Source organism: Mus musculus, chromosome 11 (genome assembly GCF_000001635.26).
Source record: "Mus musculus strain C57BL/6J chromosome 11, GRCm38.p6 C57BL/6J".
NCBI classification, from domain to species: domain Eukaryota; kingdom Metazoa; phylum Chordata; class Mammalia; order Rodentia; family Muridae; genus Mus; species Mus musculus.
Window position 1 is genome coordinate 120,661,194 of NC_000077.6, and position 27,275 is coordinate 120,688,468.

At 49.5% G+C, this 27,275-nt stretch overlaps 1 protein-coding gene across 9 annotated transcripts in view; it reads left to right on the forward strand.

The window, feature by feature from the left end:
• Positions 1-11,779: 11,779 nt before the first annotated feature.
• Positions 11,780-27,275, forward strand: part of Aspscr1 (alveolar soft part sarcoma chromosome region, candidate 1 (human)) — a 36,475-nt gene continuing 20,979 nt past the window's right edge. For 2 of the 9 annotated variants that reach the window (NM_026877.2, NM_001363055.1), the window contains exons 1-5: positions 11,780-11,977; positions 12,847-12,902; positions 16,318-16,432; positions 17,227-17,327; positions 25,451-25,508. In NM_026877.2, the coding sequence (NP_081153.1) occupies positions 11,876-11,977; positions 12,847-12,902; positions 16,318-16,432; positions 17,227-17,327; positions 25,451-25,508 (432 nt within the window). In that variant the 5' untranslated portion in view covers positions 11,780-11,875. Of the gene's footprint in view, positions 11,978-12,142; positions 12,609-12,846; positions 12,903-15,467; positions 15,501-16,317; positions 16,433-17,226; positions 17,328-25,450; positions 25,509-27,275 lie in introns of those variants that run through there. The other 7 variants (NM_198223.2, NM_001164224.1, XM_006534086.4 and 4 more) reach the window with 6 other exon arrangements.

Genomic DNA, 27,275 nt, shown 5'->3' on the forward strand with positions numbered 1-27,275 from the left:
GCTGGCGTAGAGCCGCCAGAGACTTTTATCCAGCGGGGCCCCCGGGATCAAAGCGGCGGCGGACACAGGGCTCCGCGCCGAGGGGCCGGTAGTAGCGGTGCAGGGGGGGCCTCTGCGAGGAGCGGACAGGTGGGGCCCAAGGCCGGGCTTTCGGGGTCGACCTGCAGGAAGGATCGAGCGTGTGACTTCAACCCGCTGTAGAGTCTCCCTATCTGGTGCCGCAGTTGTTAGGAGACATGTAGGTCAGAGACCGTACTGCTACTTAACAAGGTTGGTAGGCTTTGGTGTAAAGTCCCTTGCTGCTGCACTCCATGAAGAAGATCACTAAGAACCTCTCCCTGCCCCAGACGCCACTGGAGGAGAAGAGATAGAAGATCAGAGAAGTTGCGGTCTTGGAGACCCCCTTCCATCTGCCAAGTCATCTCACCTAATGTAACTACCTCCTCTACACATCCCCAGGCTCTGGTGACCAGCGAGAATGAAATTCCTGACAGAAATCAAAACTGGGAGCCAACTTTGGCATGCACAAAACTCACAGACAAGGAGACTGCGGCAAGTTTTAGGCCAGCCATGGCTACACAGTGGACTTCTAAAGTTAAATAAATGAATAAATAATTTAATTAAAAGTCTCAGGAGCAGGACTGATGACGGTGGTAGTCGTGGTCAAACGGGCTGCACAAAACCAAGCATACCCACCCTAAGTGCACCACAAGCCAGCAGCTTGTTTTTTCTTTACCTTCTGCCTGCAGTCTGGTAGTGTTTTTCTAGAGACAGGAAACACACCTGCCTCAGGACAAGGGTCCAAACCTTGGGCAGGGCTTCTACAGCCCACAATCTAATTCATGACAGGAGGAGCCTGCTTCATCTAGTGGGTACCTGCTGCAGATCCTAGGGAGGAGTCCTAGGGAGTAGTCAAGAAGGATGCCACCTGTGCTGCAGAGCCAATACACACACACACACACACACACACACACAGCAGGCCAGTTCTCCTAAGATCCAGTCCGGAAGCCAAAAAGAAGGGTAAAACTACAGAACCCCAAATGAGGCTGCCTCCAGGTCAGATGCTGGGTTCACTCAAGAAAAAGCATACAGGAGTCTGCTCATGGGCACCTGATGTGTGTTCTGTTTCCAGATGGGAACTGAGTTTAGAGAAGCTGAGAGACCACCAGGCTCTGCTCACTTAGAAGCTCACCTTTGGGGTGGAGAGATGCCTCAGCGGGTAACAGCACTAGCTGCTCCCACAGAGAGCCCAAGTTCAAGTCCCAGATCCCACATGGTGGTTCAAACTATCTGTAACTATTTCCAGGGAATCCAAAGCCCTTCTCTGGCCTCCTCAGGCACACGGCACACACTTGGTATACAGATACATATGTGCAGGCAAAACACCCATACACATACAAATAATAACTTTTTAAAAAGTTAAGGAAAAAAATAAATCCACATTTGCTATCTCTCTGTGGTTGGACCAGCTTAAAGTGTGTGCTTGGGACTGGCCAAGGGCAGCAACTCCATCATTCTGAGATGTTCTTTTAAAGCCTTTATCCTCAGTAGCCAAGGCTACTAGAATAGAAGCATTGAGCGAGAACCTACACTGGAAGACTCCTACCCTAGGAGCCTGTTATCTCAACTCTTGACAGAGAAATGCTAACTTCCAGCTGAGTAGCATGCTACACAGGGCTAGGCTGCCAATCCCTGGCCCTGAGCCATTTCCTGGTGGGGAGATTTTGGGCAAGGTCTGTGACCTCTCTTTGTGCCTCGGTTTCCTATTCTTTAAAGTGAGGCAGTGACCGTTCGTCTGTTGGAGTGTTCTTGTGGGATTACAGGAGCCCAAGCATGAAAGTGCTCAGCAGGGTGGTGGTTATGATTGCCAAAGAAATTCCAGAACAAGCCAAGGACATGCATATTCGATTCTCTGGCCTTTGCTGTAGCGTGATTTAGCCTGCACATCAAACCATAATGAGTTTGTGTTTGGTTTATATAACACTAGTAGCAGAAAAAGGGACTTCAACCAAAACTTCCCTTAGCACCCCTGCCCTCCCTCCCAGTCTTCCCTCTCTCCTTGTAAGTGTCTGCTACGGGCCCTGTGTAAACCCCTGTCCTTCTCCTATCTTAAATAGGCAGATTTTATGTTCCCCCAAGGCTGACGGTGAGTGTGTCCACTGCACCAGAGTTTTTAGTATCCCAAGTGTTGGGAAGTCTCTCCAGAATTCAGGTTCTTTAAGGAAGACCCTAGGTATTTTTACTTTCAGTTCATGGATACCAAAATTAGAGGCCATTGTAACTTTCACCACCTTATGAATGACTCTAGGTCAGATACTGCTCCTTGCCAACTTGAGTGGATATGAGCAAAAATGTGCAAAATAACAACGTTGGCGAGGGCAAAATGGAACTAGAACTCTGTGGGCTGCTGAGGGTGGTGCCAAATGGTTGTTGAGTGGCTCTTCTGTGTAAGTCCAGCAGAACATCACCATCTGACCCAGCACCTCCACTCCTAGGTACTGACCTTGAATTGGAAGCAGGTGTTCAAACAAAAGCGGGCATGCAAGTGTTCGGGGCAGTGCAATTCACAATGGCTAGAAGGTATACGCCCGCTCAAAAGCCCACCAGTGGGAAGTGTTTCAGCTATAAAAAGAAAAGTCTGACCTATGCTACAGTCTTAAAAATACTGGGCTGAGTGAGACAACCCAGATACAAAGGACTCATGCTGTGTGGTTCCATAGACACAAGATACCCAGGAAGGGTGTACCCACAGGGACAAAGGCCTCACCATAGGCTGCCAGGAGACCGGGAAGATCAGGGAATTAAGGAGTGCCTGTTGACAGGTGTGTTTGTGTCTTTGGGGGTGATGAAGACAGTCTGAAACTGTAAGGATGGATGCACACATTGTAGGTCTACTGTAAGGATGGATGCACACATTGTAGGTCTACTGTGGGGATGGATGCACACATTGTAGGTCTAATAAATGTTGTGGAGTTGCAACACTTCAAAGGATTAGGTCCCTGCTACTTGAATTTTACCTCTTAAAAAAGTCCAAAAAGGGGCTGGAGAGATGGCTCAGAGGTTAAGAGCACTGACTGCTCTTCATGAGGTTCTGAGTTCAATTCCCAGCAACCACATGGTGGCTCACAACATCTGTAACGGGGTCTGATGCCCTATTCTGGTGTGTCTGAAGGGAGCAATGGTGGTGTACTCATATGCCTAACATAAATAAATAAATAAATAAATAAATAAATCTTAAAAAAAAAAGTCCAAAAATTGGAATACTGATGCACACCTGGGAAGTAGATGAAAGGATTAGGATTTCAAGGCCAGCCTTTGATATATGCTCTAGGAGACCTTGCTTCAAAACAAACACAAACCACCAAGTTTGACATCAGCTTGGTACAGGACAAGAGTACCTGGACCAAGCATGAACCCAGGTGAACAGTTGGATGGAGTAGCACAGGCTGGTGTTCTTATCAATTCTTCTCATAGTTGGGTATCAAACAGAGGTGGGGGTAGAGGTAGGGAGCTTCTTTCTCTATTGGAATCCTGGCTCTACCACTGCCAGCATATGGGTCTCTGAGCTGCAGTTCCTTTCCTATAAAGTACCTGCTTCGCTGTGCACACCAAGTGAGATAGGATGCCAGGGGCAGGATGCAGTCTCAATGAACATGTGATGATAGACAACAGCCGTTATGGTGGGTATTGGTGGTACCTCAGGGAATAGTGTGGTCTGAGGTCCCATGTACAGGAAGGTTGTAGACTGTGAGGGTGAGTTAGACTTGGGACAATGTTACAAGCCACCTTGCTAGGGTGGCCCCTCAGAGTTACCCTTGTAGATGCTCAACACATCAGTTACTAGGCAAGGGCTGTGCCCTGCCCCATTCTTGGCTGCTCCACTGCCTTATCGGGATATGCACTGCCTGGCTCTGCCTGTTGTTCTTGCCTGCCTCCCATTAGAGCTGGTGGTGGAAGCATCTGCCTAGCTCAGATCTAGCGTGTGCCCAGTAGTAAGGGGGCCTGGATCAGGGCACTGTGCGTTTTCAGAACAATACCTCAAGAACAGGATAGGAGTTCAGGGTTTTGTTCTGGGTTCTGGGGAGAAGGATGGATAAATATAGAGTTAAGTACCAGGAGTTACAGCCCTTACCTAGGCAGGCAGAGCCCTTCCTGGGAAAGACCCAAGATGGAACATTTCAGGAAAGAGCTGAGGTCTGTGTTGAAGGAGGAGCGTGTGGCAGAGGCAGATGGTGCTGCATGAGTCCCATCTGAGACCTTCTGTGGGAACCAACAGATGAATGACCTGGTTAGAGAGCTGGGCCAGCAGGGACTAGCACATCCAACAGCTCTGGACCCAATTCCCTTGCCCGGATGTGGGACTGGCCTCCTCCCTGTATCTATTCCCAGCCCCCAGCCTGCACTCTTCCCCGGCTCCATGTTCCAGCTGCTACCTTCTGCTGTCTGGGGCCCAGCTGTTATATGCTGGTCTCAGCCACCAGGCTTCACATGGCCATCTGGGCTGTTCTGCACTCCAGCTGCTGGCCTCTGAGGTCCAAGTGAGCAAGAAATCTGGGCAGGATAGCCTCATGTCCTGTAGCCTGCCCTGAAGGGAAGCTCTGAAGATAGCTACGAACCCACCTCTTTGTCTGAGCTGGAGCTCAGAGCCAGGAAGACCCTGAAACTAAGCCTCTTTTAGTTTTCCCGAAGTTTTCATATCTGTACCGGTATTCATTAGCTTATTTCCTCTTGGCCGGAGGAAAGAAACTCACCAAGGATGGCAGGTTTTTCAGCTAGTTGTTGGAAACTGAGCTCTCAGAGACTTTCAGCTCTGGCTCCTGGAAAACGGGTGGCCTTTTGTAGGCAGCTTTTTTTTTTTCCCAAGACAGGGTTTCTCTGTGTAGCCCTGGCTGTCCTGGAACTCACTCTGTAGACCAGGCTGGCCTCGAACTTAGAAATCCGCCTGCCTCTGCCTCCAGAGTGCTGGGATCAAAGGCGTGCGCCACCACGCCTGGCTCTGTAGGCAGCTTGGAGTAGCTTTGTGGTCAGTTGGCAGAAAGGCTGTGTTGCTGATCCTTCACTGGGAGCATGAGAGTCCTGAGACTGAAGCCCTACAGCCCCTCAATGATGAACCAGTATGGGTGACCCAGAGTTAGCAGCTTAGAGCACTTACCTGCTTTGGCCCTTACTGATGTTTCTACAGGACTTGTTCCTACCAGGACCTCTGCAGCTAAGACCTGCCCTAGCCCATTTCCTTCCCCAGCAGACAGACCAGTGGGGGGGACCCTGCTGGATGCTGGCTTGCAGTGACAAGGGCTAAGTGGAGGCTCACTAGGGTAGATGCGTTCCCAAGCTGGAGAGGGGTTGCTGCTTATCTGTGGAACTTCTTGGGGTGCCTCTGGAGTACCCTGAGATACCTAGTATATAGCCTTGATTCTGAATGGACAAAGCTGCTAGGGATGTCCTAAGAGCTGCAGGCTGGTACCAAGCCCTCAGCTGTCCAGTTGCTGGCCCCCAGGTGCCTGAAGCAATAGACTCTACAGGCCAATGAGGCCGGCTGTCATGTGACCTCCAGCTCCCTCTTCCCAACCCTGTGATCCTCCGGCAGGCTTGCAAGTGGCCTCTGGGGAGACAGAAACAAACTCTCAGATTTTGCTACTGGGAACCTTTCAGCGCTGGAGGCTGTGGATGCTTCTCTTAAAGGGCCATACCACTTTAATTCAAAGCAGATCTTTGGAACAGCTGTCTAGCTGCTGGCAGGAGGAAGGAGGAGGGAGATGGGCCAGCAGCAGAAGGAAGGTGTCCTCCAAAAGGATGTTAGATTCATTCTCAGGAGTAGTTAAAGCGGTTAAAGGCAGAGAGAGCTGAGGAGCAGGTCCCTCTCAGGTGCGTCCTTCTTGCAGTAGCTGGGAGAAGGCCTCTTCTCTCACATGAGACACCCAAAGCTGAGCAGATCACTAAGCAGTGGGTTGACTATCTTGTAGTCTGACCCCTAAAAACTTAAAACTCAGCCGGGCGTGGTGGCTCACGCCTTTGATCCCAGCACTTGGGAGGCAGAGGCAGACAGATTTCTGAGGTCAAGGCCAGCCTGGTCTACAAAGTGAGTTCCAGGACAGCCAGGGCTATACAGAGAAACCCTGTCTCGAAAAAAACAAACAAACAAAAAACAAAAACAAAAAACCAAAAAAACCCCAAAAAACAAAAAAACAAACTCGTGTGTGTGTCTCTGTGTCTGTGTGTGTCTGTTTGTGTGTATGTGTTTGTGTGTCTGTGTGTATGTGTGTGTGTCTCTGTGTATGTGTATGTGTGTGTATGTCTCTGTGTATGTCTATGTGTCTGTGTCTGTGTATGTCTGTGTGTGTTTTGAGACAGGGTCTCTGTTTAGGCCTGGGTGTCCTGGAACTCACTCTGTAGACCAGATTGCCTTCAAACTCAGAGATCTGCCTGTTTCTGCCTCCTAAGTGCTGGGATTAAAGGCATGCACCACCACTGTCTGGCCATTAGGCATATTTAATGAAGAAAAGACGTGATGTCTCCATGATCAAGTCCTGGGGTCAAAGGTGTGTGCCACAGAGCTCAGCTTTTTCTTTCTTCTTGACCTGGGATGCCCAACTTCTGTTCTTTGCCAGTGGTAGAACATCTGGCTCTAAGCCTTTAGATTTCAGGACTTGAAGCAGCAGCCTCTGAGTCCCTTGCTGTCTAACTGTCACAGTGCAGATAAATACCACCGAGGGCTCTCCTAGCTCTCCCACTTACAGACAACAGCAGGTCCTTACGGTCAGTACCCTCCAAAGTCAATGTCCACACCTGTTAGGTGTTTGCTTTTGTCTGTTTTAAGACAAGGTCTCCCTCTATATTCCTAACTGGCCTAAAGGCCACTAGAAGCCCATAGAGGCTTCAGACTTGTAGTGACTTTCTGCCTTTGCTTCTCAAGAGTTTGTTTCTTTGGAGAACCATCATATATCACCCTGACCTAACTGTGGAAAAAAATTAGCTTTTCCCTAATATTTATTGCATTTTCTTATTTCAGATGAGTGGGGTCTCACTGTGCTGTTGAGAGTGGCTTTTAGCTCCCAGGATCAAATGATTTTTCTATCTTAGTCCCTCAAGTAGCTAGTGGAGATGACAGGTGCACACTACTCACTGCATCAAACTTTAGAACATAATATTCTGTGTTTTCCTTCTCTAGTGAGATATAGTCAAAGGACAAAAATAACTATAAAGATATCTTTAATCTCTTTGTTTCTTTCTCTGAGACAGGGTCTTATGTATTTTAGCTGGCCTCAACATGGTATGCCATGGAGGGTGGCCTTGAACTTCTGACCTTCCTATCTCCATCTCCTGAGTGCTGGGATAACAGGCATGTATCATTGTGATACAAGAATTTGAAACTAGGGTATTATGCATGCTGAATAAGCACCCAAACAACTAAGCCACAACACCAGCCTTTGTCTTTGTTGTTTGTTTGTTTGTTTGTTGTTGTTGTTGTTATTTTTTGTTTTTTTGTTTTGTTTTGTTTTGTTTTGTTTTTTCGAAACAGGGTTTCTCTGTATAGCCCTGGCTGTCCTGGAACCCACTTTATAGACCAGGCTGGCCTTGAACTCAGAAATCCGTCTGCCTCTGCCTCTCAAGTGCTGGGATTAAAGGCATATGTTACCACAGCCCGGCTTGTTGCTGTTGTTTTAATTTTATTTTGGGGGGGTTGTTTTTTCCTGTTTTGTTTTCAAGACAGGGTTTCTCTGTGTAGCTCTGAAGGTCTAGAACTCATTCTGTAGACCAGGCTGTCCTCGACCTTAGAGATCTGCCTGTCTCTGCCTCTGAAGTGTTGGGACAAAAGGCCACCACTGCTTTTGTTTTTGATTGTGCAGGGTCTTCCTATATGGCTGTCTAGAACTTGCTGTATAGCTGAGGTCACCCTCAGATTTAATCCTGCTTTTGCCTCTCAAGTGTTGGGATTACAGACAAGTGCTACCACAGCTGGTGTGTGCATGCCCTGCATCATGCGCTCATGAGGGTAGAAGTTGTTTTGGGAGTCTGTTCTCTGACTCCACACTGGGTTCTGGACTTTGAATTCAGATGTTGTGCGTGTATGGCTCATTGTACCAATTCAGCTTTGCTTTCTTACTCTAAAGCCTCACTCTGCAGCCCAGACTCCCGGGGCCTCACAGTGTATTTCAGGCAGATGGCAAACACATGACAACCCTCTTGCCTCAGCCTCCCACATGCTGGGAGGTTTGAGCCACTGTGCCTGGTTGTACACCTCTTATTGTTGATTGTGATGATGTTGTTAAAGCTCTGAAATGCTTTTTTTAAAAAATTTTAAAAATTTTTTCTTTTGTAGTGCTAGGGTTCAAACTCCAGATCTTGCAAATATAATCTACAGCTCTATTCTTGCAACATCTCTTAAAACAGAAAATTTTAAAAGAGCACTATAACTGAACATTCTCACTGCGGAAGAGACCTTGTATTGAAAGATGCAGATTTCTTTATTTTATTTTTTATTTCTATCTTTTGAGACAGGGTCTTTCTAGTCCTGGTTGTCCTAGAACTCACTATGTAGACCACATTGCAAGATTTCAAATGTAGAGATCTCCCAGTCTCTGCCTCCCAAGTGCACCTCCAAGCCTAGTCCTAGTTCATATTCTATGTATTAGAAAATGTCCTTGTCCCTAGGAAGTAAGCATTAAAGAAGTATTCAGTGTCAAAGAAGTACAATGCATCCAACTTACTCTTTACATTTATTTATTTGCATGTGTATGTGTATGCTTGTGTCTATGTGTGTGAATGTGTGTATGTGTGTGTGAATGTGTGCATATATGTGTGTGAATGTGTACATATGTTTGTGTGAATGTGTGCATATGTGTAAGTGTGTATGTGTGTGTATGTGTGTATGTGTGTATGTGTGTAAGTATAAGCCATATGCTTGCTGGTACCATCAAAGGCCAGAACAGGGTGTTGGATCCTTGGATCTTGAGTTACAGAGAGTTGTGAGCGTCCTGATATAGGTGCTGGGAATCAAACTCAGGTCCTCTGGCAGAGTCGTAAGAATTCTTTTTTGTTGGTTTGTTTGTTTGTTTGGGTCAGATATGCTGTTTAGCAGCTGTCATCTTTGCACTTGGAGGCAACCAGTTCAAAGTCAGCCTGGTCTATACAGGGTGAGACAGTCAATGATGGTGGCACATGCCTGTAATCCCAGCAGTCATGCTGTGGAGGCAGGATCAACAATAAAAGGCCATTTAGGCTACAGGAAACCTTATATAAAACAAAACAACAGAGACAAACACAAAGAATTTAAAGTTACTCCTCACAAGAAGCACAGCAGCCAGCGTGAAGGCAGTCATAATGACTAAATTTAGGTCAATTTAAGCACGAAAGAAACAATACTCAAACCCTACAATGAAATGGAAAAAAAAAAAGGCATGAGGGGCTAGAGAGATGGCTCAGTGGTTAAGAGCACTGGCAGTTTTTCCAGGTGTTGCAGGTTCAAGTCCCAGCACCCACATGGTAGCTCATAGCTATCTATAACTCCAGTTCCAAGGGATTTGATACCTACTTCTGGCCTCTACTGGAACCAAGGGAATGCATGTGATATACAGACATGCTTGCAGGCAAAACTTCCACACATATTATACACACACACACACACACACACACACACACACACACACATATATATATATATATATATGTTTTTTTGTTTTTGTTTTTTTGAGATCGGGTTTCTCTGTGTAGCCCTGGCTGTCCTGGAACTCTGAAATCTGCCTGTCTCTGCCTCCCAAGTACTGGGATTAAAGGCATGCACCACCACTGTCTGGCCACATATAAAATATTAAAAAAGAAAACCTAAAAAAAGAAAAAAGAAGGGCTGGTGAGATGGCTCAGCAGGTAAGAGCACCCGACTGCTCTTCCAAAGGTCCTTAGTTCAAATCCATGTCCCAGCAACCACATGGTGGCTCACAACCATCCGTAACAAGATCTGACTCCCTCTTCTGGTGTGTCTGAAGACAGCTGCAGTGTACTTACATATAATAAATAAATAAATCTAAAAAAAAAGAAAAAAAGAAGAAAACCCCAGAATTCACATTAATTTAATATATATGATTTTTTTTTAAAGAGAGATGTTTCTTTTTCTCTTTTTTATTTATTTTTTATTTTTTTTATTTTTTGGTTTTTGACACAGGGTTTCTCTGTGTAGCCCTGGCTGTCCTGGAACTCACTCTGTAGACCAGGCTGGCCTCAAACTCAGAAATCTGCCTGCCTCTGCCGCTGGAGTGCTGGGATTAAAGTCGTGGGCCACCACTGCCCAGAACCACTACCAAGAGATAGCACCACCCACAATGGGCTGAGCCCTCCCACATCAATCACTAATTAAGAAAAATGCCCCACAGCCAGATCTTGTGGAGTTATTTTCTCATTTGAGGTTTCCTTCTTTCCGATGACTCTAGCTTGTGTCAAGTTGACATAAAACTAGCCCGGACAACTGTCAAGGAAATAAATAAAAAAAACTCATTCATCAATTGGTGTTAAAACTGTTGCATAATAAATGTGGGAAGAAAAAAAAAAAAACATGGCATTGTAGTCTTAAAGAATTAGCCTATAGCTGACTAATTTACTACCCAAGGAAAGAGGGACCTTGATTATGGAGGATTCCGACTTTAACTTGAGCCTGACCATGGTCAAATTTCACATGCTCACTTTCAGAACAATCTGTATCTCTTGATGGCTGTCCATTTTTCTCACTGCACCTCTCTAAATGTTCTGCCAGAGGATTCTAACAGTGGGACAGTTGAAAGAAAACAGACTTGAGGGTTTGTGAGGTTTTGTTTTAAATGCTAGTGTGTAAAAAAGAAAGGAAGAAAACCAAAGGGGACCCGGGAAGGTGGGCAGCACAGTGAGGGTCTAAGGTTGCATAGAACACGCAAACTCTTCCCATTCTTTTCCCCATGTTTGTCAATACACACGTGTGACACAGATGCTGTATACCAGCTTCTCCAGTCAGATTTGGAGATTTTTACAACAATCCCAAGGACCATAGGCAAAGCATTCTCCTTGAAGTCATGGTGACAAGCTAAGAGAGGGCCTGAAGTCAACAAGATGGCTCAGCAAGTAAAAGTGCCACCAAGCCTGGTAACCTCAAATGAATCCCTCAGTCCCACAAGGTGGAAGGAGGGAACAGGCAAGTTCGCTGACAATGCACACAGGTACCATAGCATGCCTGTACCTGCTCTTCCACAGACACACAATAAAAAAAAAACACATAAAATATAACTTTATTATTATTGTTGTTGTTATTTTTTCAAGACAGGGTTTCTCTGGGTAGCCGTGGTTGTCCTGGAAGACTGTTGCTCTGTAGACCAGGCTGGTCTTGAACTCAGGGATCTGTTTTTGCCTCCAACATACTGGGATTAAAGGCTTGCATTACCACATCAGTCTCAATAAAATATTTTTCTAAAAGGTTGTCGCCATGTGACGATGATGATCACAGGAACACTTGAGAAGGGAGGCAGGATCAGTACTTAACGGAGTAGGTACAAAGGCTAACTCTGGTGTGCGCATACCCAGTACTTGGTGACAGACAGGTAGCTGTGGGCCCCAGGCTGGCCCCAGGCAGCATAGCTTTCTTGCAGGCAGCCCCCAGAGCTTGGAGGTTCCCAGGAACACGTGCCTCCGGATGAAGAAACAATGTCCCTGACAGAACTGTGCTCCTTCCAGGGAGGTGCCTTTGGTCCGCGCCGTCGGGACGCCATCAGGCTGCCTAATAGCAAAGCAGAGCCAGAGCGCCGGGGGCGGGCCCGGAAGCGAGTTGGCCCCGCCCCCGAGACCGCGTGGCTGTGCGTCCGGGCTGTTGCGGATAAAGTTGTTTGAGGCGAGCCGGCTGCGGTCACGTGAGCGGAAGATGGCGGCCCCGGCGGGCGGCGGGGGCTCCGCGGTGTCGGTGCTGGCCCCAAACGGGCGGCGCCACACGGTGAAGGTGACGCCGAGCACCGTGCTGCTGCAGGTGCGGCCGCCGGCCCGGGTGGGGAACGGGCGGATGGGTGGACCCGCGGGCCGCCCGGGGTCGCCGCATCAGGGCCCGCCCCTGCGGTTGCTCCTAGGGCGGTAGGGCGGGACCGGGTCCCGGTGGGCGGGGCCTGAGGCAGCCAATGAGCGCCTTTCGCGCGGCTGTCCGCCCCATCCTCTAGATCTGGGTCCCGGGGGCGGGGCGGGATACTTGGAGGCGCGTTTGCTGAGCACGGTGGGGTGGACCCCACTAACAGGGTCGAGCCTTGCGAGCCCCAGAATCTTCGGCGCTTGTCCGAATCCAGCCTTCTCGGTCACCGGGAAGAGTGGCGTTCCTTCCTGCTCAGCTCAGGGGCGTCCCTCCGGACCCTAGGGCCTGTGTTCCCGGAAGTGAATTTTGCTAAGTCACTCACGGCTTTTGATTGTTGCTGTTTGTGACCTCGTATGAATTACACCTGCTTATTAAACCTCTGTTGTTAGGTTACAAAGGCGTACACGATTCATATCTGTGGCAGGGCCATACAGAGTGACCTCCATTTGGAGCTGCGCTCATGTAGAGGAGGGTTCTGGTCATGCAGCAGTTGCACAAAGACTGCCGGGCCACAGAGTGGCCGTGGACACAAAGTTCAGTAAGGCAGATTATTATTTGTGGCTAGAGGCCTCGCAGAGCCTAGAACATGGGACCAGGGGTGGACAGGCTAGGCCATAGTTGGAGGATTAAGTCAATAATGGGTCCCCAGTAGGAGGGGAGAGAGTAGACAGGATTTGCATGTAGTTTGCTTGGAGCTGGTGAGTGAGATGTTTGGTGGGCTGGCCAGTGCGCCTACTATCAGTTGAGGTAGGTTTTACCGATCATTTGTCCCACAGGTACTAGAAGACACATGCCGGCGGCAAGACTTCAACCCCAGTGAATACGACCTGAAGTGAGTTTGCTTGGACTCAGCTGTGGGCTTCTCAGTCTACCTGGTCCTTTTCTCAACACATACTATCTCTGCCTTAGAAGCGCCCCCATAGGTACTTTAATACAACAGAAGTTTATCCTTGCCCAGTTCTGAAGGCAAAGTCCAAAGTGCCCAGAGTATGGTTGTGCCACCCCCCCCCCCCAACCGCCCCCAGATTCTCTGTGTAGCCCTGACTGTCCTGGACTTCACTTTGTAGACCAGGCTGGTCTCAAACTCACAGAGAGCCTTCTGCCTCTGCCTCCACAATGCTGGGATCAAAGACCCCACCCCCACCCCTGTGGCTATACTCTAGAATATTCTAGGGAAGAGGACTCATCTCTTTCAGCTTCTGGCTGTCCTGGTATTTCTTGGCTTGTGACTGCATCAGTACAACTTCTGCCTTGATCTTCAAACGGCCCGAAGACACAAGTCACTGGGTTTAGGGTCCTCTGGTTAGTCCAGGGTGACCTTATTTAATTTACTCTCTTAACCTACATTCATAAATACTTGTGACAAATAAGGTCATTTTCACAGGTTTTAGGGGCAAGAACAGTGATGTATCTTTTGGGGAGCACTGTCTAAACCCACAAATGCAGGGTTTTGGCTGTCTGTGTAAATTCCTGGTAGGACAAAGGAATGGCTAGAAAGCTGTAAAGGGATTGTTCGCCTCCCAGCTGCTGTAGTCCTCCCATGTCTGGGTCTCTGGGTCAGGGTGTTAGTACAAAGAGAGCAGTCCTCCACCAGGTCCTCGGGTCTGAGGCCATAGGAGGGATGCAGGTTTCTGTCTTAAGTAGAGCTTTTATTCTTGGAGACATGTTTTCACAACATTGTCCTAACACAAGAAGCCCACTCTCTTGGCCTTTCCCATGCTGTCGTGTGGGCTTTCTAGGAAGAAGTTTCTTGGAAAAGATACCTATATCAGGCCATTCCAGTCTCCGGCTCCCGTTCTGGTCTTCTAAGAATCCCAGAACATGTGCTCTTGAGTGGCCAAGCCATCTAACAATATCCTGCCACAAAGCTTTGTGCCAGCTCTGTTCTGTTAACCTGCCCATGGTCCACGTAATGGTGTCTGGTTGGAGCAATGACTATAATTTGAGCCAGTTCCTCTACAACACTACATTAGCTCTGCCCTTGTCTCCCTTTCCATCCACTGACTGTAATTTGTTTAAGAACTGCTCCCATTGCCCTGGCTGGTGCCTGGCTGTAAACAGAGTGGCCTCTTCTCTCCACCCAGTGTTCTCAGCTCTTAGGCCTGATGTCCTGGTTCCCACTAGCATTTTCTATGGCAGTTTGCTGGTTTTGAACCTATGTTGAGGGTTCGGATCAACCATGGCTGATCCCTGTCAGCCGATGAGAACTAGCTGATGAGGTGGTCTTGTTCTCAGTTTCTCCCTCTCTCTCTCTTCCTCACCTCTCCTCCCCATTTTCCTCTTTCCTTTTTCTTTTGTGAGAACCTATGTAGGCCTGGTTGGCCTGGAAGCATTGTTTAGACCAGGCTGACTTTGAGCTCACAGAGATCCTCCTGCCAATGCCTCCTAAGTATTGAGATTAAGGGTGTGCCACTGTACCTAGCTCATTGTCAGCTCTTCTAAACACCCTTGGGCTTTATTAACAGGTCCTGTCCAGAAAACTCTTATTTCCAACAGTGTCTTGCATTTATAATGTTGGGCTAGTCACTTTGTATATTCAAAGTGGTTGACCATGGACCATATATTAAAAATTCACAGCCGGGCAGTGGTGACGCACGCCTTTAATCCCAGCACTTGGGAGGCAGAGGCAGGCGGATTTCTGAGTTCGAGGCCAGCCTGGTCTACAGAGTGAGTTCCAGGACAGCCAGGGCTATACAGAGAAACCCTGTCTCGAAAAACCAAAAAAAAAAAAAAAAAAAATCACAGATTTATCTGTCTAGTTCTGTCGTTTCCTGTTGTCCTCCCCCATGCATGTCTAGTAAGTTTTGTGTTGTCAGAGCTGTGGGTGGAGCTTTTCTTGGGCATGTGAACTGTAGCCCCTATAGTTCTCATTCCCAAAGTGTCTTGGGACCTAAGGGGGTCAAGGATGAGGAGGCTGTTGGGTAGAGACTGGCCCTTCCCTGGGTGATTTCCCCCCCCCCTCCTCGATGATGATGGCACTGAGGGAGCCTCTTTCCCTTCTCTTCCAAGGGGCAGGTATTGGTTTCCTGTTGGCCCATCAGGGGATGCCAGGAGCCACGCATCAAGGTCCAAGGCTGCCCTTGTGTGGCCTAAAGTGTCATTGAGCTCTCTAGTCTGGGCTGAGTTGTCTTGACGGGCAGACATCTTGGAGGCTGTTTCCTGTATGTGCTTGAGCCTTCACTGACCTCCAGATCTCTTGCTTCTTTAGTGTTTCTGAGAAACCAGATGTTTAAAACCCCCTGCAAGCCTTGGAGCCTCACTGTTCAGGATGCCAAGGGGCTTTCAGGCTTGCCTTGTCCTCCAGGTGTGGGGAGGAGGGGCTACGTTGATCTCTCTTTAGTGGTTGGAGGCACTGAGCTCTCTTTAGGCCTTCCTGCACATAAACCCCTCAGGACTTAAGCAGAGAGGTGACGGCTAATGTGACTGACTGGTCTGGACTCACTCTGAATGTCTCTAAGGACATTGGGCTGGGCTGTCCTAGAAGTGGTTTTGTAGGATCTGCCTTCTATACTTGCTCCACTTTCCTTTGGATAGCAGCGAGCAGCAGTTGTAGGGATGGGGTTTCTTGGGCTGGTGTATATTGCCTAAGGCCAAGCAGCTTTGGCAGTTGTAGTGACAGAGGGTAGCCTGTTACACTCACCTTGCTCTTGCTTGAGACAACTTTCCCTTTTTTTCTTTACATTTTATACGTAAGTTATGTTTGGTACGTGTGTGCCCAGCATGCTTGTGGAGATCCAGGTCAGAGGACAACTTGCTGCAGTTCTTCCCTTGCACCACTATGTATGGCTTCTCATGAAGCAAGGTTTTACTACACCCAAGCTGGCCCGATCTCTATGTAATCAAGATGACCTTGAACTCCTGATACTTGTGTGTCTTCATCCTGAGCCTGAGAACTGGGAAGACAGGCATGGGCCACCATGCCAGGGTTGTGCAATACTAGTGATTGAACCCAGGCCTTATGCATGTTAGGCAAGCACCCCACCAACCACGCTACAACTTTCTGAGGGTCAGTGGGCTGGCCAGTATCTGCTACAGTATGTGCAGGGTCCACCCCTGCCTTTTCACATAGCTCATCCTGTTCTCTTCCTGTCCTCATCCCTGCCAGCCCTGTGCCTATCTAAAGCTCCTGTTAGTCCAGGACTTTGCCTCTTGTTTCTTCAGGTCCTGACTTTCTGCTCTTGTAGCCAGGGGAACAGCAGGCGTGGGGCTGTGTCTTTAGGACAGTTATGGCTGTGTTTGTTCTGCAGGTTTCAGAGGACGGTGCTAGACCTCTCTCTCCAGTGGAGATTTGCCAACCTGCCTAACAATGCCAAGCTGGAGATGGTGCCTGTGTCCCGTAGCCGCGAGGGGCCTGAGAACATAGTAGGTGTCCAATGGGGAAGCACAGTGGCTCCACTTCTCTCTCTCTGCTGGGTCTGTGGAGCATTGGATGGGACTTCCGTGGGCTGACTGGGAGATGTGTCAAAGCTTTGCCCATGGGCCTGAGAAGGGCTGGAGAGGTTGAAGCTAGTCCTGGGATCCTCTGCCTTCCTCAAGCAATCAAGCTAGAGCTGTATTTCCTACTGGAGTAATTCAGGACTGGGAGTGAAAACTTTTTTCCATTGTGCAGGTTTTTTGTTTTTTGTTTTTTTTTTAAATTGTGTTATTTGTGGTTTGGGTTTGGTGGGGGTTATTGGTAGCATTTCCCTACCGGCTAGATGTTTCTGGTCCGAGATCCCTGGTTGCTGTGTGGCCATGGCTGGACAGTTGCTTCCCAGCCAGCCTTCCTTGGGTGCTTGCTGTGGCTCCGTTGCAGCTTGGCCCACCAGCTGATAGCATCTAGACCAGCGGGTGTCCAGTGCGTCACGATGTCCTTGGGGGTCAGATATCAGACACTTACGTTATAACTCATAACGGTAGCGAAGTTACAGTTAGTAGCAGTGGAATAATGTTGTGTTTGGGGTCCCCACAGCATGAGCAGCTGTATTACAGGGTCGCGGTGTTAGGAGGGTTGAGGTCCACATGCAGCCTGCATACAGTGTGGTACTGCATTCCTGGGAAGCCCTTGGGCGTCACACCCCTCCTCAGCACCTGTCTCCTCAGGTGGGGCGAGTCCGCCCCTGGAGACTGGCTCTGCTCAGATAGTGCTGTTCTTCCTAATCAGCTGTCCTCTCCAGGTTCGCATCGCGTTCCAGCTGGATGACGGCTCCAGGTTGCAGGACGCTTTCTGTTCCCGACAGACTCTCTGGGAGCTTCTCAGCCATTTTGCACAGACCAGGTGAGAGTCGGTGGGCAGCTCCAGGCTCTTCCCCGCCCCCTCCTGGCAGAGGTCTGAAACCTGTACTGTGCCAGGGCCCTGCGTTTCGGGGCTTTTGCGGTCCTGACTGAGAAGACTGACTGGAGATGAGCATTGGGAGGTATTGGCAGCTCAGCTTCCTGGCCTGCTGGCCTCCTTGTCCTCCAAGAAGAGCAAGGCCATGCTTCCATCTTTGTGGGGACCCAAAAGACCCCGAGGACTGATGCTGAGCTGCAACAGGAGATGAGATGTAGGCTGTGTCTCCCCATGTCTGTTTAAGACTGGTGTTTGGGAATCCGTGATTAGAGTGAGCAGAAGGCTGTTAACTGCCTGGTACTGCGACATTGCCTTATATGATGAGTTTTCCTGATATTGGGTCTGTTGGTTCTTGTTGATTAGTAGTTTCAATGTGATTCTGAAGTGTGCACAATAGTCTTTCTTTAAGTTCTCTTACATGTGGAAGTCTGTCTACATTTTTTTGTTTTGTTTTGTTTTTTGTTTTTTGAGACAGGGTCTCTCTGTGTAGCCCTGGCTGTCCTGGAACTCACTCTGTAGACCAGGCTGGCCTTGAACTCAGAGATCTGTGTGCCTCTGCTTCTCAAGTACTGACATTAAGGGTGTCCACCAACACTATCAAGATCTCAGCAAACAGAATAGAAGGAGTAGTGTTTGCTCTGTCTGAAATGGATTTTAAGAATGAGTCAAGGTGACTGAAGAGATGGCTCAGTGGTTAAGAGCACTGGCTGCTTTTCTAGGTTCAATTCCCAGAACCCACATGGTAGCTCACAACTGTCAGTAATTATAGTCCCAGGGAATCTGACATCCTTATACAGACGTATGTCACAGACATACATTCAGGCAAACACCAATGCACATAAACTAAAAATAAATTACTAAAATAAAAAAAAAAAAGTGAGTTTAGGCCTGGTGTTAGCAGCTGTGTAAATATTAGGCCTATGCGATGGTCAGGGAGAGTGTTGGGCAGGGACCCTAAGCCTTGCCCATCCCCTTTGAGTGCTGGTGAGATGACAGCCATGACTGGATAGAAAGGATCACAAGGGCTTCAGTGGGGAGCACTGGTCACACACACACACACACACACACACACACACACACACACACGTACACACAGGCACACTACATCCTTCTGCTGGACATGGCTTATGCCCATAATTCAGGACACAGAGTTTGTGAGTTTGAGGCCAGCCAGGTCTACACAGTGAGTTACAGGCCTTAAGCTGTATAAGTATGACCTTGTCTGAAAAAACAAGGGAGGAAGGAAGGCAGATAGGCAGGGTGGCTGACTGGCCAGTAGGCTGGTAGGTACAGTGAGAAGGAGTTGTGAGAATGTAGGAACACAGCAGCAGTTTGGGCTACCTCAGTATAAGGCTTATACCTCAGCCACAAGTGTGGGTGACCTGGCCAGAGCACTACTGCAGCTACATGGGCTCCTCCTCATGGTGGTTGTGGGTATTGACTAACAGCCTTCGAAGTTGAGATTGCCGCAGGCCTGGGCTCATGCTTGCATGTGGCTTGGCATGTTGCTGCTGGCCGATGATGGGCTGCTTAAGGTTGAGTTCTTTGGGGATAGAATCTCTATATCCTTGGAGGGCAGAGAGCAGGTTGCACAGGGTCAGTTGGGTTGTTCAGCCTTCTGTGCCAAGTCATTCACTACAAAGCAGGTCCAGAGAGCAGAGACTCCAGACTTTGCCCTGCTGTATAGAACTTTCCAGAGCTGAGGACTAAGTGATCCTGACTGAGAGACTTGTTTAGTTCCAGACAGTAGGCAGAAGCCCTGTATCAAGGGATGTTGTGAAATACACAGTCTGGGAACAGAAATGCTGCTGCTGCTGCTTTCACAGCGGAGGGCAGAGCTGGACCCCATGAGGACAGAGTGGCGCCTTCAAGGTCTACTTGTGCTAGAATTCTCTCTTCCCAGGTTGTCACGGAAGAGTGAGGACAGAACAGACAAACTTGGATGTGAACGGTCCCAAGTTTACTCTGCATATCCATATCCTTAGGAAAACCTGTTGGTCTCCTGGGAAGGAGCACACAGACTTGATGTTAGGGTGCCGGGCAGCTTCCCTCAAGGATCACCAGGGGTGGTACAGAGAAAAGTACGTATCTGTGGGGAAATGTCAGGAAAGATGGAAGGCTCAGAGAAAAGACCTCAGAGCCATGGTGCTCACTGCAGGATCAAGACACCAAAGCCCCAGCTGCTTCTCCTTCGGTGTGTCTGTGTCACAGGAGAATGAAGATGAAACGGCCCAGAGTGTCTTGTAGTGTCTCCTGGGGAGGAGCTGAAGGACTGGAGGAGGTGGGGAAGCCCTGGGGTCTGTATCCCTCAGCATGCACTGACTCTTACCTGAAGTGCAGGTGGAGACAGTAATAGCATGATCCAGAGGACTATGCAGCCCTGAGGCCAGTGCCTCTGGGCCCAGGACAGCTGTCAGGTCTGTCCATGGATGTTACAGACACTTTTAAACATGGGAATATTGGATACAGGGTGATTTATACCCGCCTTTTTTTCATTGTACTGGGGACAGAACCTAGGGCATGTGCATGTTGCCGTCTATTGAGTGGATAGCCTCCATTTGTACCAGTGCTGACAGGCCCTGCTCCTCACTGTGTGGCCTGTGTCAGCAGAGCTGGAGTAGACTGCTCAGCTACCCACAGTCCTACTTCTTCCCTCAGGATAAATTTAGAGATAGACTCAGTGGATCAAGAGGTGAGGCATCATGAATTCCAGCTCTGAACTTTCAGACCTGAGCTGGTGCCCACTTAGGCCCCCGAGTGGATGCAGTTTTAGTCTCACAGTGAGGGATGGAGACTCAGTAGCAGAGATAACAGTCTCATCAGTGGGAACCTGAGGGGTAAGCAGGTTCCAAGTGGTGAGTCCAGGGCTTTAGGTATTCTTAATTTCTGCCAAATTGTACATGCAGGAAGCTGGTCTCCTCCTTGATGCTTCTTAGAAGATGGAAGCATCCAAGAACTCAGAATGCTATGCCTGTGGGGATGCCAGAGATCATGCATCGAGGCCCATAGCCCACAAAAGGGTTCTGTTGAGGTTGTCATATGTATGTAAAGCATGCTTTGTGTATATGTGTTTGGAAGGCATGGGTGGTTTTCTGGCCTGATCCAACCCTACCCAGATTACTGGGAATGCCTGTAGGCCACCTGTGCTGGTCATGGACATACTTCAGAACTTTCTAGTAACTGTGTTAGTGAAAAAAAATAAAAAGAAGCATAATTAACTTTATTGATAAGTTTATCTAAGTACATCTAGAATGATATTGTCATTTGTGGTATGAGGCTTTTGAAGATTGATTGGTATTTTGTTTTGTTTTGTTTTGTTTTTTGAGATGGGGTTTCTCTGTGATGATTGATTGATTGATTTTTTTGTTTTGTTTTGTTTTGTTTTGAGACAGGGTTTCTTTGTGTGGCCCTGGCTGTCCTGGAACTCACTCTGTAGACCAGGCTGGCCTCGAACTCAGAAATCCGCCTGCCTCTGCCTCCCAAGTGCTGGGATTAAAGGCGTGTGCCACCACGCCCGGCTTAATTGATTGATTTTGATGTTGGGTTTTTTTTTGTTTTTTTTTTGTTTTGTTTGTTTTTTGAGACAGGGTTTCTCTGTGAAGCCTTTGCTCTCATAGAACTCACTCTGTAGATCATGCTGGCTTTGAACTCAGGGATCTACCTGCCTCCATCTGCCCCTGCCTCCTGAGGGCTGGGATTCAGGGCATGCAGCATCATGTCTGGTTTGAAGATTTATTTATTTCTGGTTTTCATGCTTGTCTGCATATATGTATGTGCATATGTGCTTTGTGTCCACAAAGGCCAGTGAGGCAGCCAGTTCTCCTGGAACTGGAGCTAACGGATGCTTGTGAATCACCAGGTGGGTGCCGGACCAAAGCTGGTCCCTGCAAGAGTAACAAAGCTCTTAGCTGCTGAGCCATCTTCCCAGACTGCGTATGGAAAATTTGAAATTGGAGAGTTTCCTTTGGAGATTGGGCCATCTCTAGTTGCCTCAGGACTGGCTAGGCCTTCTGTCTACTTCTCTGGGACCAGGAAAGTAGCTGGGGCTGCTGACTTTGGGCTGCTCCATGGTCCTGTACCCTGATGGCTGGACTTACGCACTTTCTTACGGTCATATGATGGAGGGTTTCTTCAGTGGTTAAGCAAGACACAAATGGAAATAACAGTGTCCAAAGGCTATAGAAGTGGAGATTAAGAATGTGTGGAGAGAGACAGGGACCCTGGGGCTTTGTAGTGTTACCAGTGCCTCCTGCTATGAGTCAGGATTTACCACATGTCCGGAGATCCTGCGGCTATCCACACAGCCCACATGGGTGTGTAGTCAGTAGGGCCAGTCCAGCAGGCTACATCAGGCGAATGGCCACCAGGAAGTATTGAGTAAGACAGAAATGAGATGGGTGAGAGGAGCCCGGGGGCATGAACTGAAGGGTGTGCTTTGGGACACCCCAGGATTCAGGGCTCACCCCCAGGCTGTTCTCTGAAGCCTGTTTGGGAACAGTGTGGGTTCTTTCTTTTCTTTCTTTTTTTTTTTTCTTTTGTAAAATGTCAAGTTCATGAACTCATTGCAAAGGGGACTTGCCCTCAGAGGTGCCAACTGTGCACACTGGACACTCCGAGGACCCTACTGGCTCCGTCTGGCCTGTCCTAAGATGTGCCCCTTTCTTCACTGGGTCCTCTTCCTCTGCCCCTGCCCCTGTGTCCCACCTGGCTGCTGTATGCACCGAGCCCTTTCTCTGCCATTCCTAACTCTGAGTGGCTAGCTGCAACCCTCAGGAGAGCTGGGTGATTCCTGGGTTTCGCAGGGTATTACAGGTCATAGAGAAGACTGTGGGTGAGGATAGCACTCCTCTGGGGGCTGAGATCAAACCTATGGCCATATTCAGAGTAGGTCTGTGTACCCAGTGGCTCCAGCTCAGTTCCTGGCTGTAGCTATCTGTGGAAGTCCAGAGACTTCCTTCCTTGGACTTGTGTAGGCTCAGTTGTCTGGGCTTCTTTGTTCCTTCTAGATGGAACCTGGACACATGGAACGCCATTGTGGCCACTGGCTCCTAGTCCTCTAAGCACATGGGCTTATCCTCAGAGGGCACCTAAACCACGAAAAGCCCGACTACCTCTAGTCACAGATCTGGTATTTTTGCTGGTCTTGCCTGTGTGGGTCATTGTCTGTTTGGAAACATGGTGGTGCCAGGCTTTTCTTGGCAGCACTTGTGTTAGTCTTAGTTCTGTGTGTCAAGTCTGAACAGGTGACATGTACAGAGGCTGTAGACAGTGCTTGTCCTCAGTGTACAGTACCCCTGTCCTCACAAGGATTTAAGCCCCAAATGTCCATACTATCCACCCCTAAGGGAATGGTGAGCTTGGTGGTGAGTGAGGCATGCATCTGAAGGGACAGTGGGGACATCTGTGTCCTGTTCAGTCACACTGACTCCCACTAGGGAAGGCTTGCTGGTCTTGGATACCACTCACACACCTTCTCTTGTTCCTATGGGCATCCCTCCTGTGGCTAAGCAGACTCCATAGAAGCCATTAACCACCACCTGGTGGTGCATTTCTCCATCTGGAGCTTGAGGTCCTGTGGCTCAGGCTTGCCTGGGGGAAAGGAGTAGGCTCTGAGAGGTCTGTGTGGGTGTGATGGTGACCCACTGGTACATGAGGTCTTGAGTCCCATTGCTAGGACTGGCAGTTCTGCTTGCTAGGCAGGGGTGGCAGATCTGGAAGCTATTTTGGCTGCCCCTTCCTGGGCCTGTGGCCACACGGCATGTTTATACACTGTTCTCAGATGCTGCATGGGGGAATGTGATCTGCCTGCTTGCTCTGGAGAAGCCACACATCAAAGCTGGCCACTGTCTAATAATTTGATGTCGGGTGGGCTCTGTCCCTATTGTAATTTGTTATCCTATAATGCCCCAAGCAAGGGCTTGTAGTCAGGGCACTGCATTGGCCTTTCCCTTGCGCTGGGTCAGGTAGCCTGGCAGCATGGCCTTCTTGTAGAAGTGTGTTCCATGTCTGCTATCTGGGAGGCAAAGCCTCTTGTGTTCTCGTCTTCCTTCCCTGACTGTCCCCTTATTCCCTGGCCTATCTTCTTGGGCAGTAAGGGCAGTTCCAATACACAGTTGCACAATGACATGTGTGGATGGTGCTGTGTGGTTCTGCCTGGCCTTTCATGGAGAGTAAACCAGCTGAGAATCCCGTGGAGCCAGAAGCCTGTCTTACAGGTTGGGCTTTGTGGTTTCCTTAAGATCTGTTTTGCTGTCCTGACAAGGCCCTCTGGGAGCAGGTGAAGCTGGAGTGCTGGGCTCTCAGGAATGTGTTCTAGAGTGGGGAACATTCAAGGGCAGAAGTGCAGAATACCAAAGGCAAGTGTGCTCTGCACACAGGCCAGAGGTCTGATTGTGGCTTCGGACATAAGTGCTCAGTGTTCCTGAGCTGGACCATGGGCCTGTGGGCTGATGCTCAGTCCTTCTGTAATAGACTTACTCCATGCCACCAGTGCCAGGCTCACTCCTGTGGACCCCTACTCATTGGAGCTGTGTTTGCCACATGTGTGTCCCACAGGTCCTTTGAGTACGTGGGGTTGATCATGGTGCGTGTCTCGTGTCTAGATGATCCTTGGATACTGGCTTCTAACTCTCCCTGTCCTGCCCTGTCCAAGCTCAACACTTACCTATTCCTTGTATCCTCACTCCTGGCCACCGGCTCAGTTCCTGCTCTGACTCTGCCTTTTTGTCTGGGCCATAATGATCACGAGGCCTGGCTGGGTCTTCTCCTTTGCCCATGGGCTCAACTGTTTTTTCCTTTGAAGAAGAGCTGCCCTTAGCATGGTTACACTAAGATCTGAGATGGGGGTCTCAGTGTTAGGGAATGTAGGCACTAAACTTCCAGTCAGTCCATCAGCAGAGGAAATGTTTCAGGGCCAGCCAGTCATCTGGCCCCCATTAGTCACCTCATATGTCAGTAAAAGGTAGGCTATTTGTGTGTTGGAGGTGGGGGGGGGGTGTCGCTGTGTGACTTATGCTTAGGTCTACCAGTGCCTGCTGAATGCTCCTTAGGGCTTCTGTGTGGAGAGGGACAGATGCTTAGCCCTTAGGGACATTATTTGAAAGGTGGGTAAGAATGATGGAGGGCGGGCTGGCGAGGTGGCTCAGTGGGTAAAAGCACTGACTGCTCTTCCGAAGGTCCTGAGTTCAAATCCCAGCAACCACATGGTGGCTCACAACCACCTGTAATGAGATCTGACTCCCTCTCCTGGAGTGTCTGAAGACAGCTACAGTGTACTTATATATAATAATAAATAAATCTTTAAAAAAGAAAAAAAAATGATGGAGGGCAGAGAATGGCATCTGTCTGTGGGGCTTCTCGTCGCTTTCTTGCTCTCTGCCTCAGTGGATCTGAGTACTGCCTGGGACTGCCATCCATGATGGGGAGACAGGTCTCTCTCTCTCATCCTGTTTTGGGTGACCATCACCTCAGAAAGCTACCTCTGTAGACATCTGGGTATACTTCCCAAGAGGGCACTGCTCTCATTCTTTGTGTCCAAGCACAAAAGAGACACTTGTCCTTTGGGGTCCTGGGTCAAGGACAGTTGTAGGCCATTACTTCAAACTGCCTGTGGGTCAAGAACTGGTGTCTTTCACCCTTCCAGGGGTCTGCTACCCTCCCTCAGACCTGCTGCCCACCGTGGGTCTGGGTAAGAGAACGGCTCATGGTGGTGCTTATGGCCTTGAGCGCCCCGCTGCTTAGAGTCTGCTGAATGGGGTTGTGTCCTGAGCTGGGCGGGCTTGGGTGTCAGGGCTGGACCCAGGGTCCTTGACTGATGTCGGCAATGTTCAGCATGGGGACAGGGCTGCTGATACCCTTCGGGTCTCGTGCCACGTGGTGGCCTTCTGGTTGAAGCGGGTAGGAGGAGTTAATCCCTGGCTGTGTCTGAGGGCTGAGGCCCTTCTTGGGGCTCCATGCAGCCCTTGATTGCCTCCTGTTGATGACTATGGAGTCCAGGAGGGAATCAGGAAGCCTGGGGTCTCTGCTGTCTCCTGTGGTGGCTCCTGATGTTTCCCTTCTTTTCTTTCCAGGGAGCGTCTGCAGCAGCTGGGTGAGAAGACCCCTGTCTGCGTGTACATGAGGAATGAGGTAGGTGTTGGCCGCCAGACTCCTTCCTACACTTGAGCAGCCCAGCCCGCTTTCCAGCCTGGAAACTTGACTGCCTTGAGTCTTCAAAGCGGTGGCGGGAGCCCCAGCCCCTGAAAGCATTATGTGTTCTGTGGAAAAAAGCGGAACAGCCGGCTCCACTGGAAGCCGACCACGGCCGCCCGGGCTGCTCCTGAAACCTCCCTCAGTGCCCTGTTTGTTTTTTCAGCTTCTCTCAAAGCTGGAGAGTCACAAAAGTGGTTTCATTTTAGTAAATATTTGCTTTGCTCTGTGTTTTGATCTTTTTCAAAACTGAGTGCAGCGTGGCGCAGGCAAAGCTGGCAGTGAGGCCGTGCCGGCCCGCCAGCCCCGCCCGCTACCACGAGGACCCTCCTAGCCCTGGGTACCCTGACCTCACAGGGGCTTTTTGTTTCTTCCCTGGCCCAGTGCCTTGTCCTGGTTTAGGCAGAGGCGTGCTGTTTCTGCAGGTCCCCACAAAGGTCCTGGGGTGGGACAGGACTTTCTCTGTGATCCCCATTTGAGACTCTTCAACCCAAGGCTGTGAGGGGCTATGAGGGGCTATAAGAGGTGTAGGAAGCTGCTCTGATCACATTCTTCCTGCAATGAAGAGATGGACCACAGGACCACAGAGACCCAGCCTGATCATCCTGTTTGGCTGCACACTCTAGGTCTTGTGCTGTATCTGACTGTCTGCCCTTGAGGGCAGCTCCTCAGAGGCCTACCTTTGGTCCAGTGGGCACGGCTGGGAAGTAGCTGAGGCTGGAGATGGCAGCACAGTTGTGTGGCCGCAGATAGTACACTGAGAAGGTTTTGTCACTCTGCACAGGACAGGACAGGGCAGGACAGGACAGAAGAACCCATGAGACAGTGCATTCTGATCTGGGGACTCTTAACAGAAGAGTGAGTGCCACCGTCTCGCTTTCTGTCCACCTGACAGGGTGGACTCTCTCTGTGGCCTGGCAGACATCTGTGTGGTACTGAGAAGAACCTGATGTAGGGACCTATCTGTCTGGACTCTGGCATCTGGAGCCCCTGGGCTCAGGTTGCCTGCTGTCTCTTGCCCATTGTTCTAGAGGGCCACTGGGATGACTGGGATGTGGTGGCCTGGAGCTATGGCAGCCGTGAGAATGTAGAAAGACATGCAGGCACTGGGGAGGCACAGTGGATAGCTGGCCAGCAGGGGCTCTGGAGCAGGTGCTCAGGAAGCTATGGAGTATGGGGCTTGCAGTCTGGAGTATGGGGCTTGCAGTCTGCACTCTCAGGGAGCTATGGAGTAAGGGGCTTGCAGTCTGCACTCTCAGGGAGCTATGGAGTAAGGGGCTTGCAGTCTGCACTCTCAGGGAGCTATGGAGTAAGGGGCTTACAGTCTGCACTCTCAGGGAGCTATGGAGTAAGGGGCTTGCAGTCTGGAGTATGGGGCTTGCAGTCTGCACGCCTGTTTCCAAGATGCTGGCCAAGAGATCCTCAGTCTCCTGACCCTGAGCATAGCTAGAGGCTGAGCACAAGAGTCTTGGTTTCTGGGCATCCTTAGTCTGCCCTCTCCAGATGTAGTGGGCTGAGTGCACCACTGAGGAGACCGGACCAGGTCAGGAGACAGATGGTTTTCGGGTTCTCAGCTGCTGCAGACCAGTTGCATACTTGTCTTCACAGAATATGGGACTTTTAGGGGCAGCTGAGGTGTGTGGAAAGAGAATCCCTCGTGGACCTTGGCTTGGGAGATTTTTACCAACTAGGGCTCAGTAGGTAGAG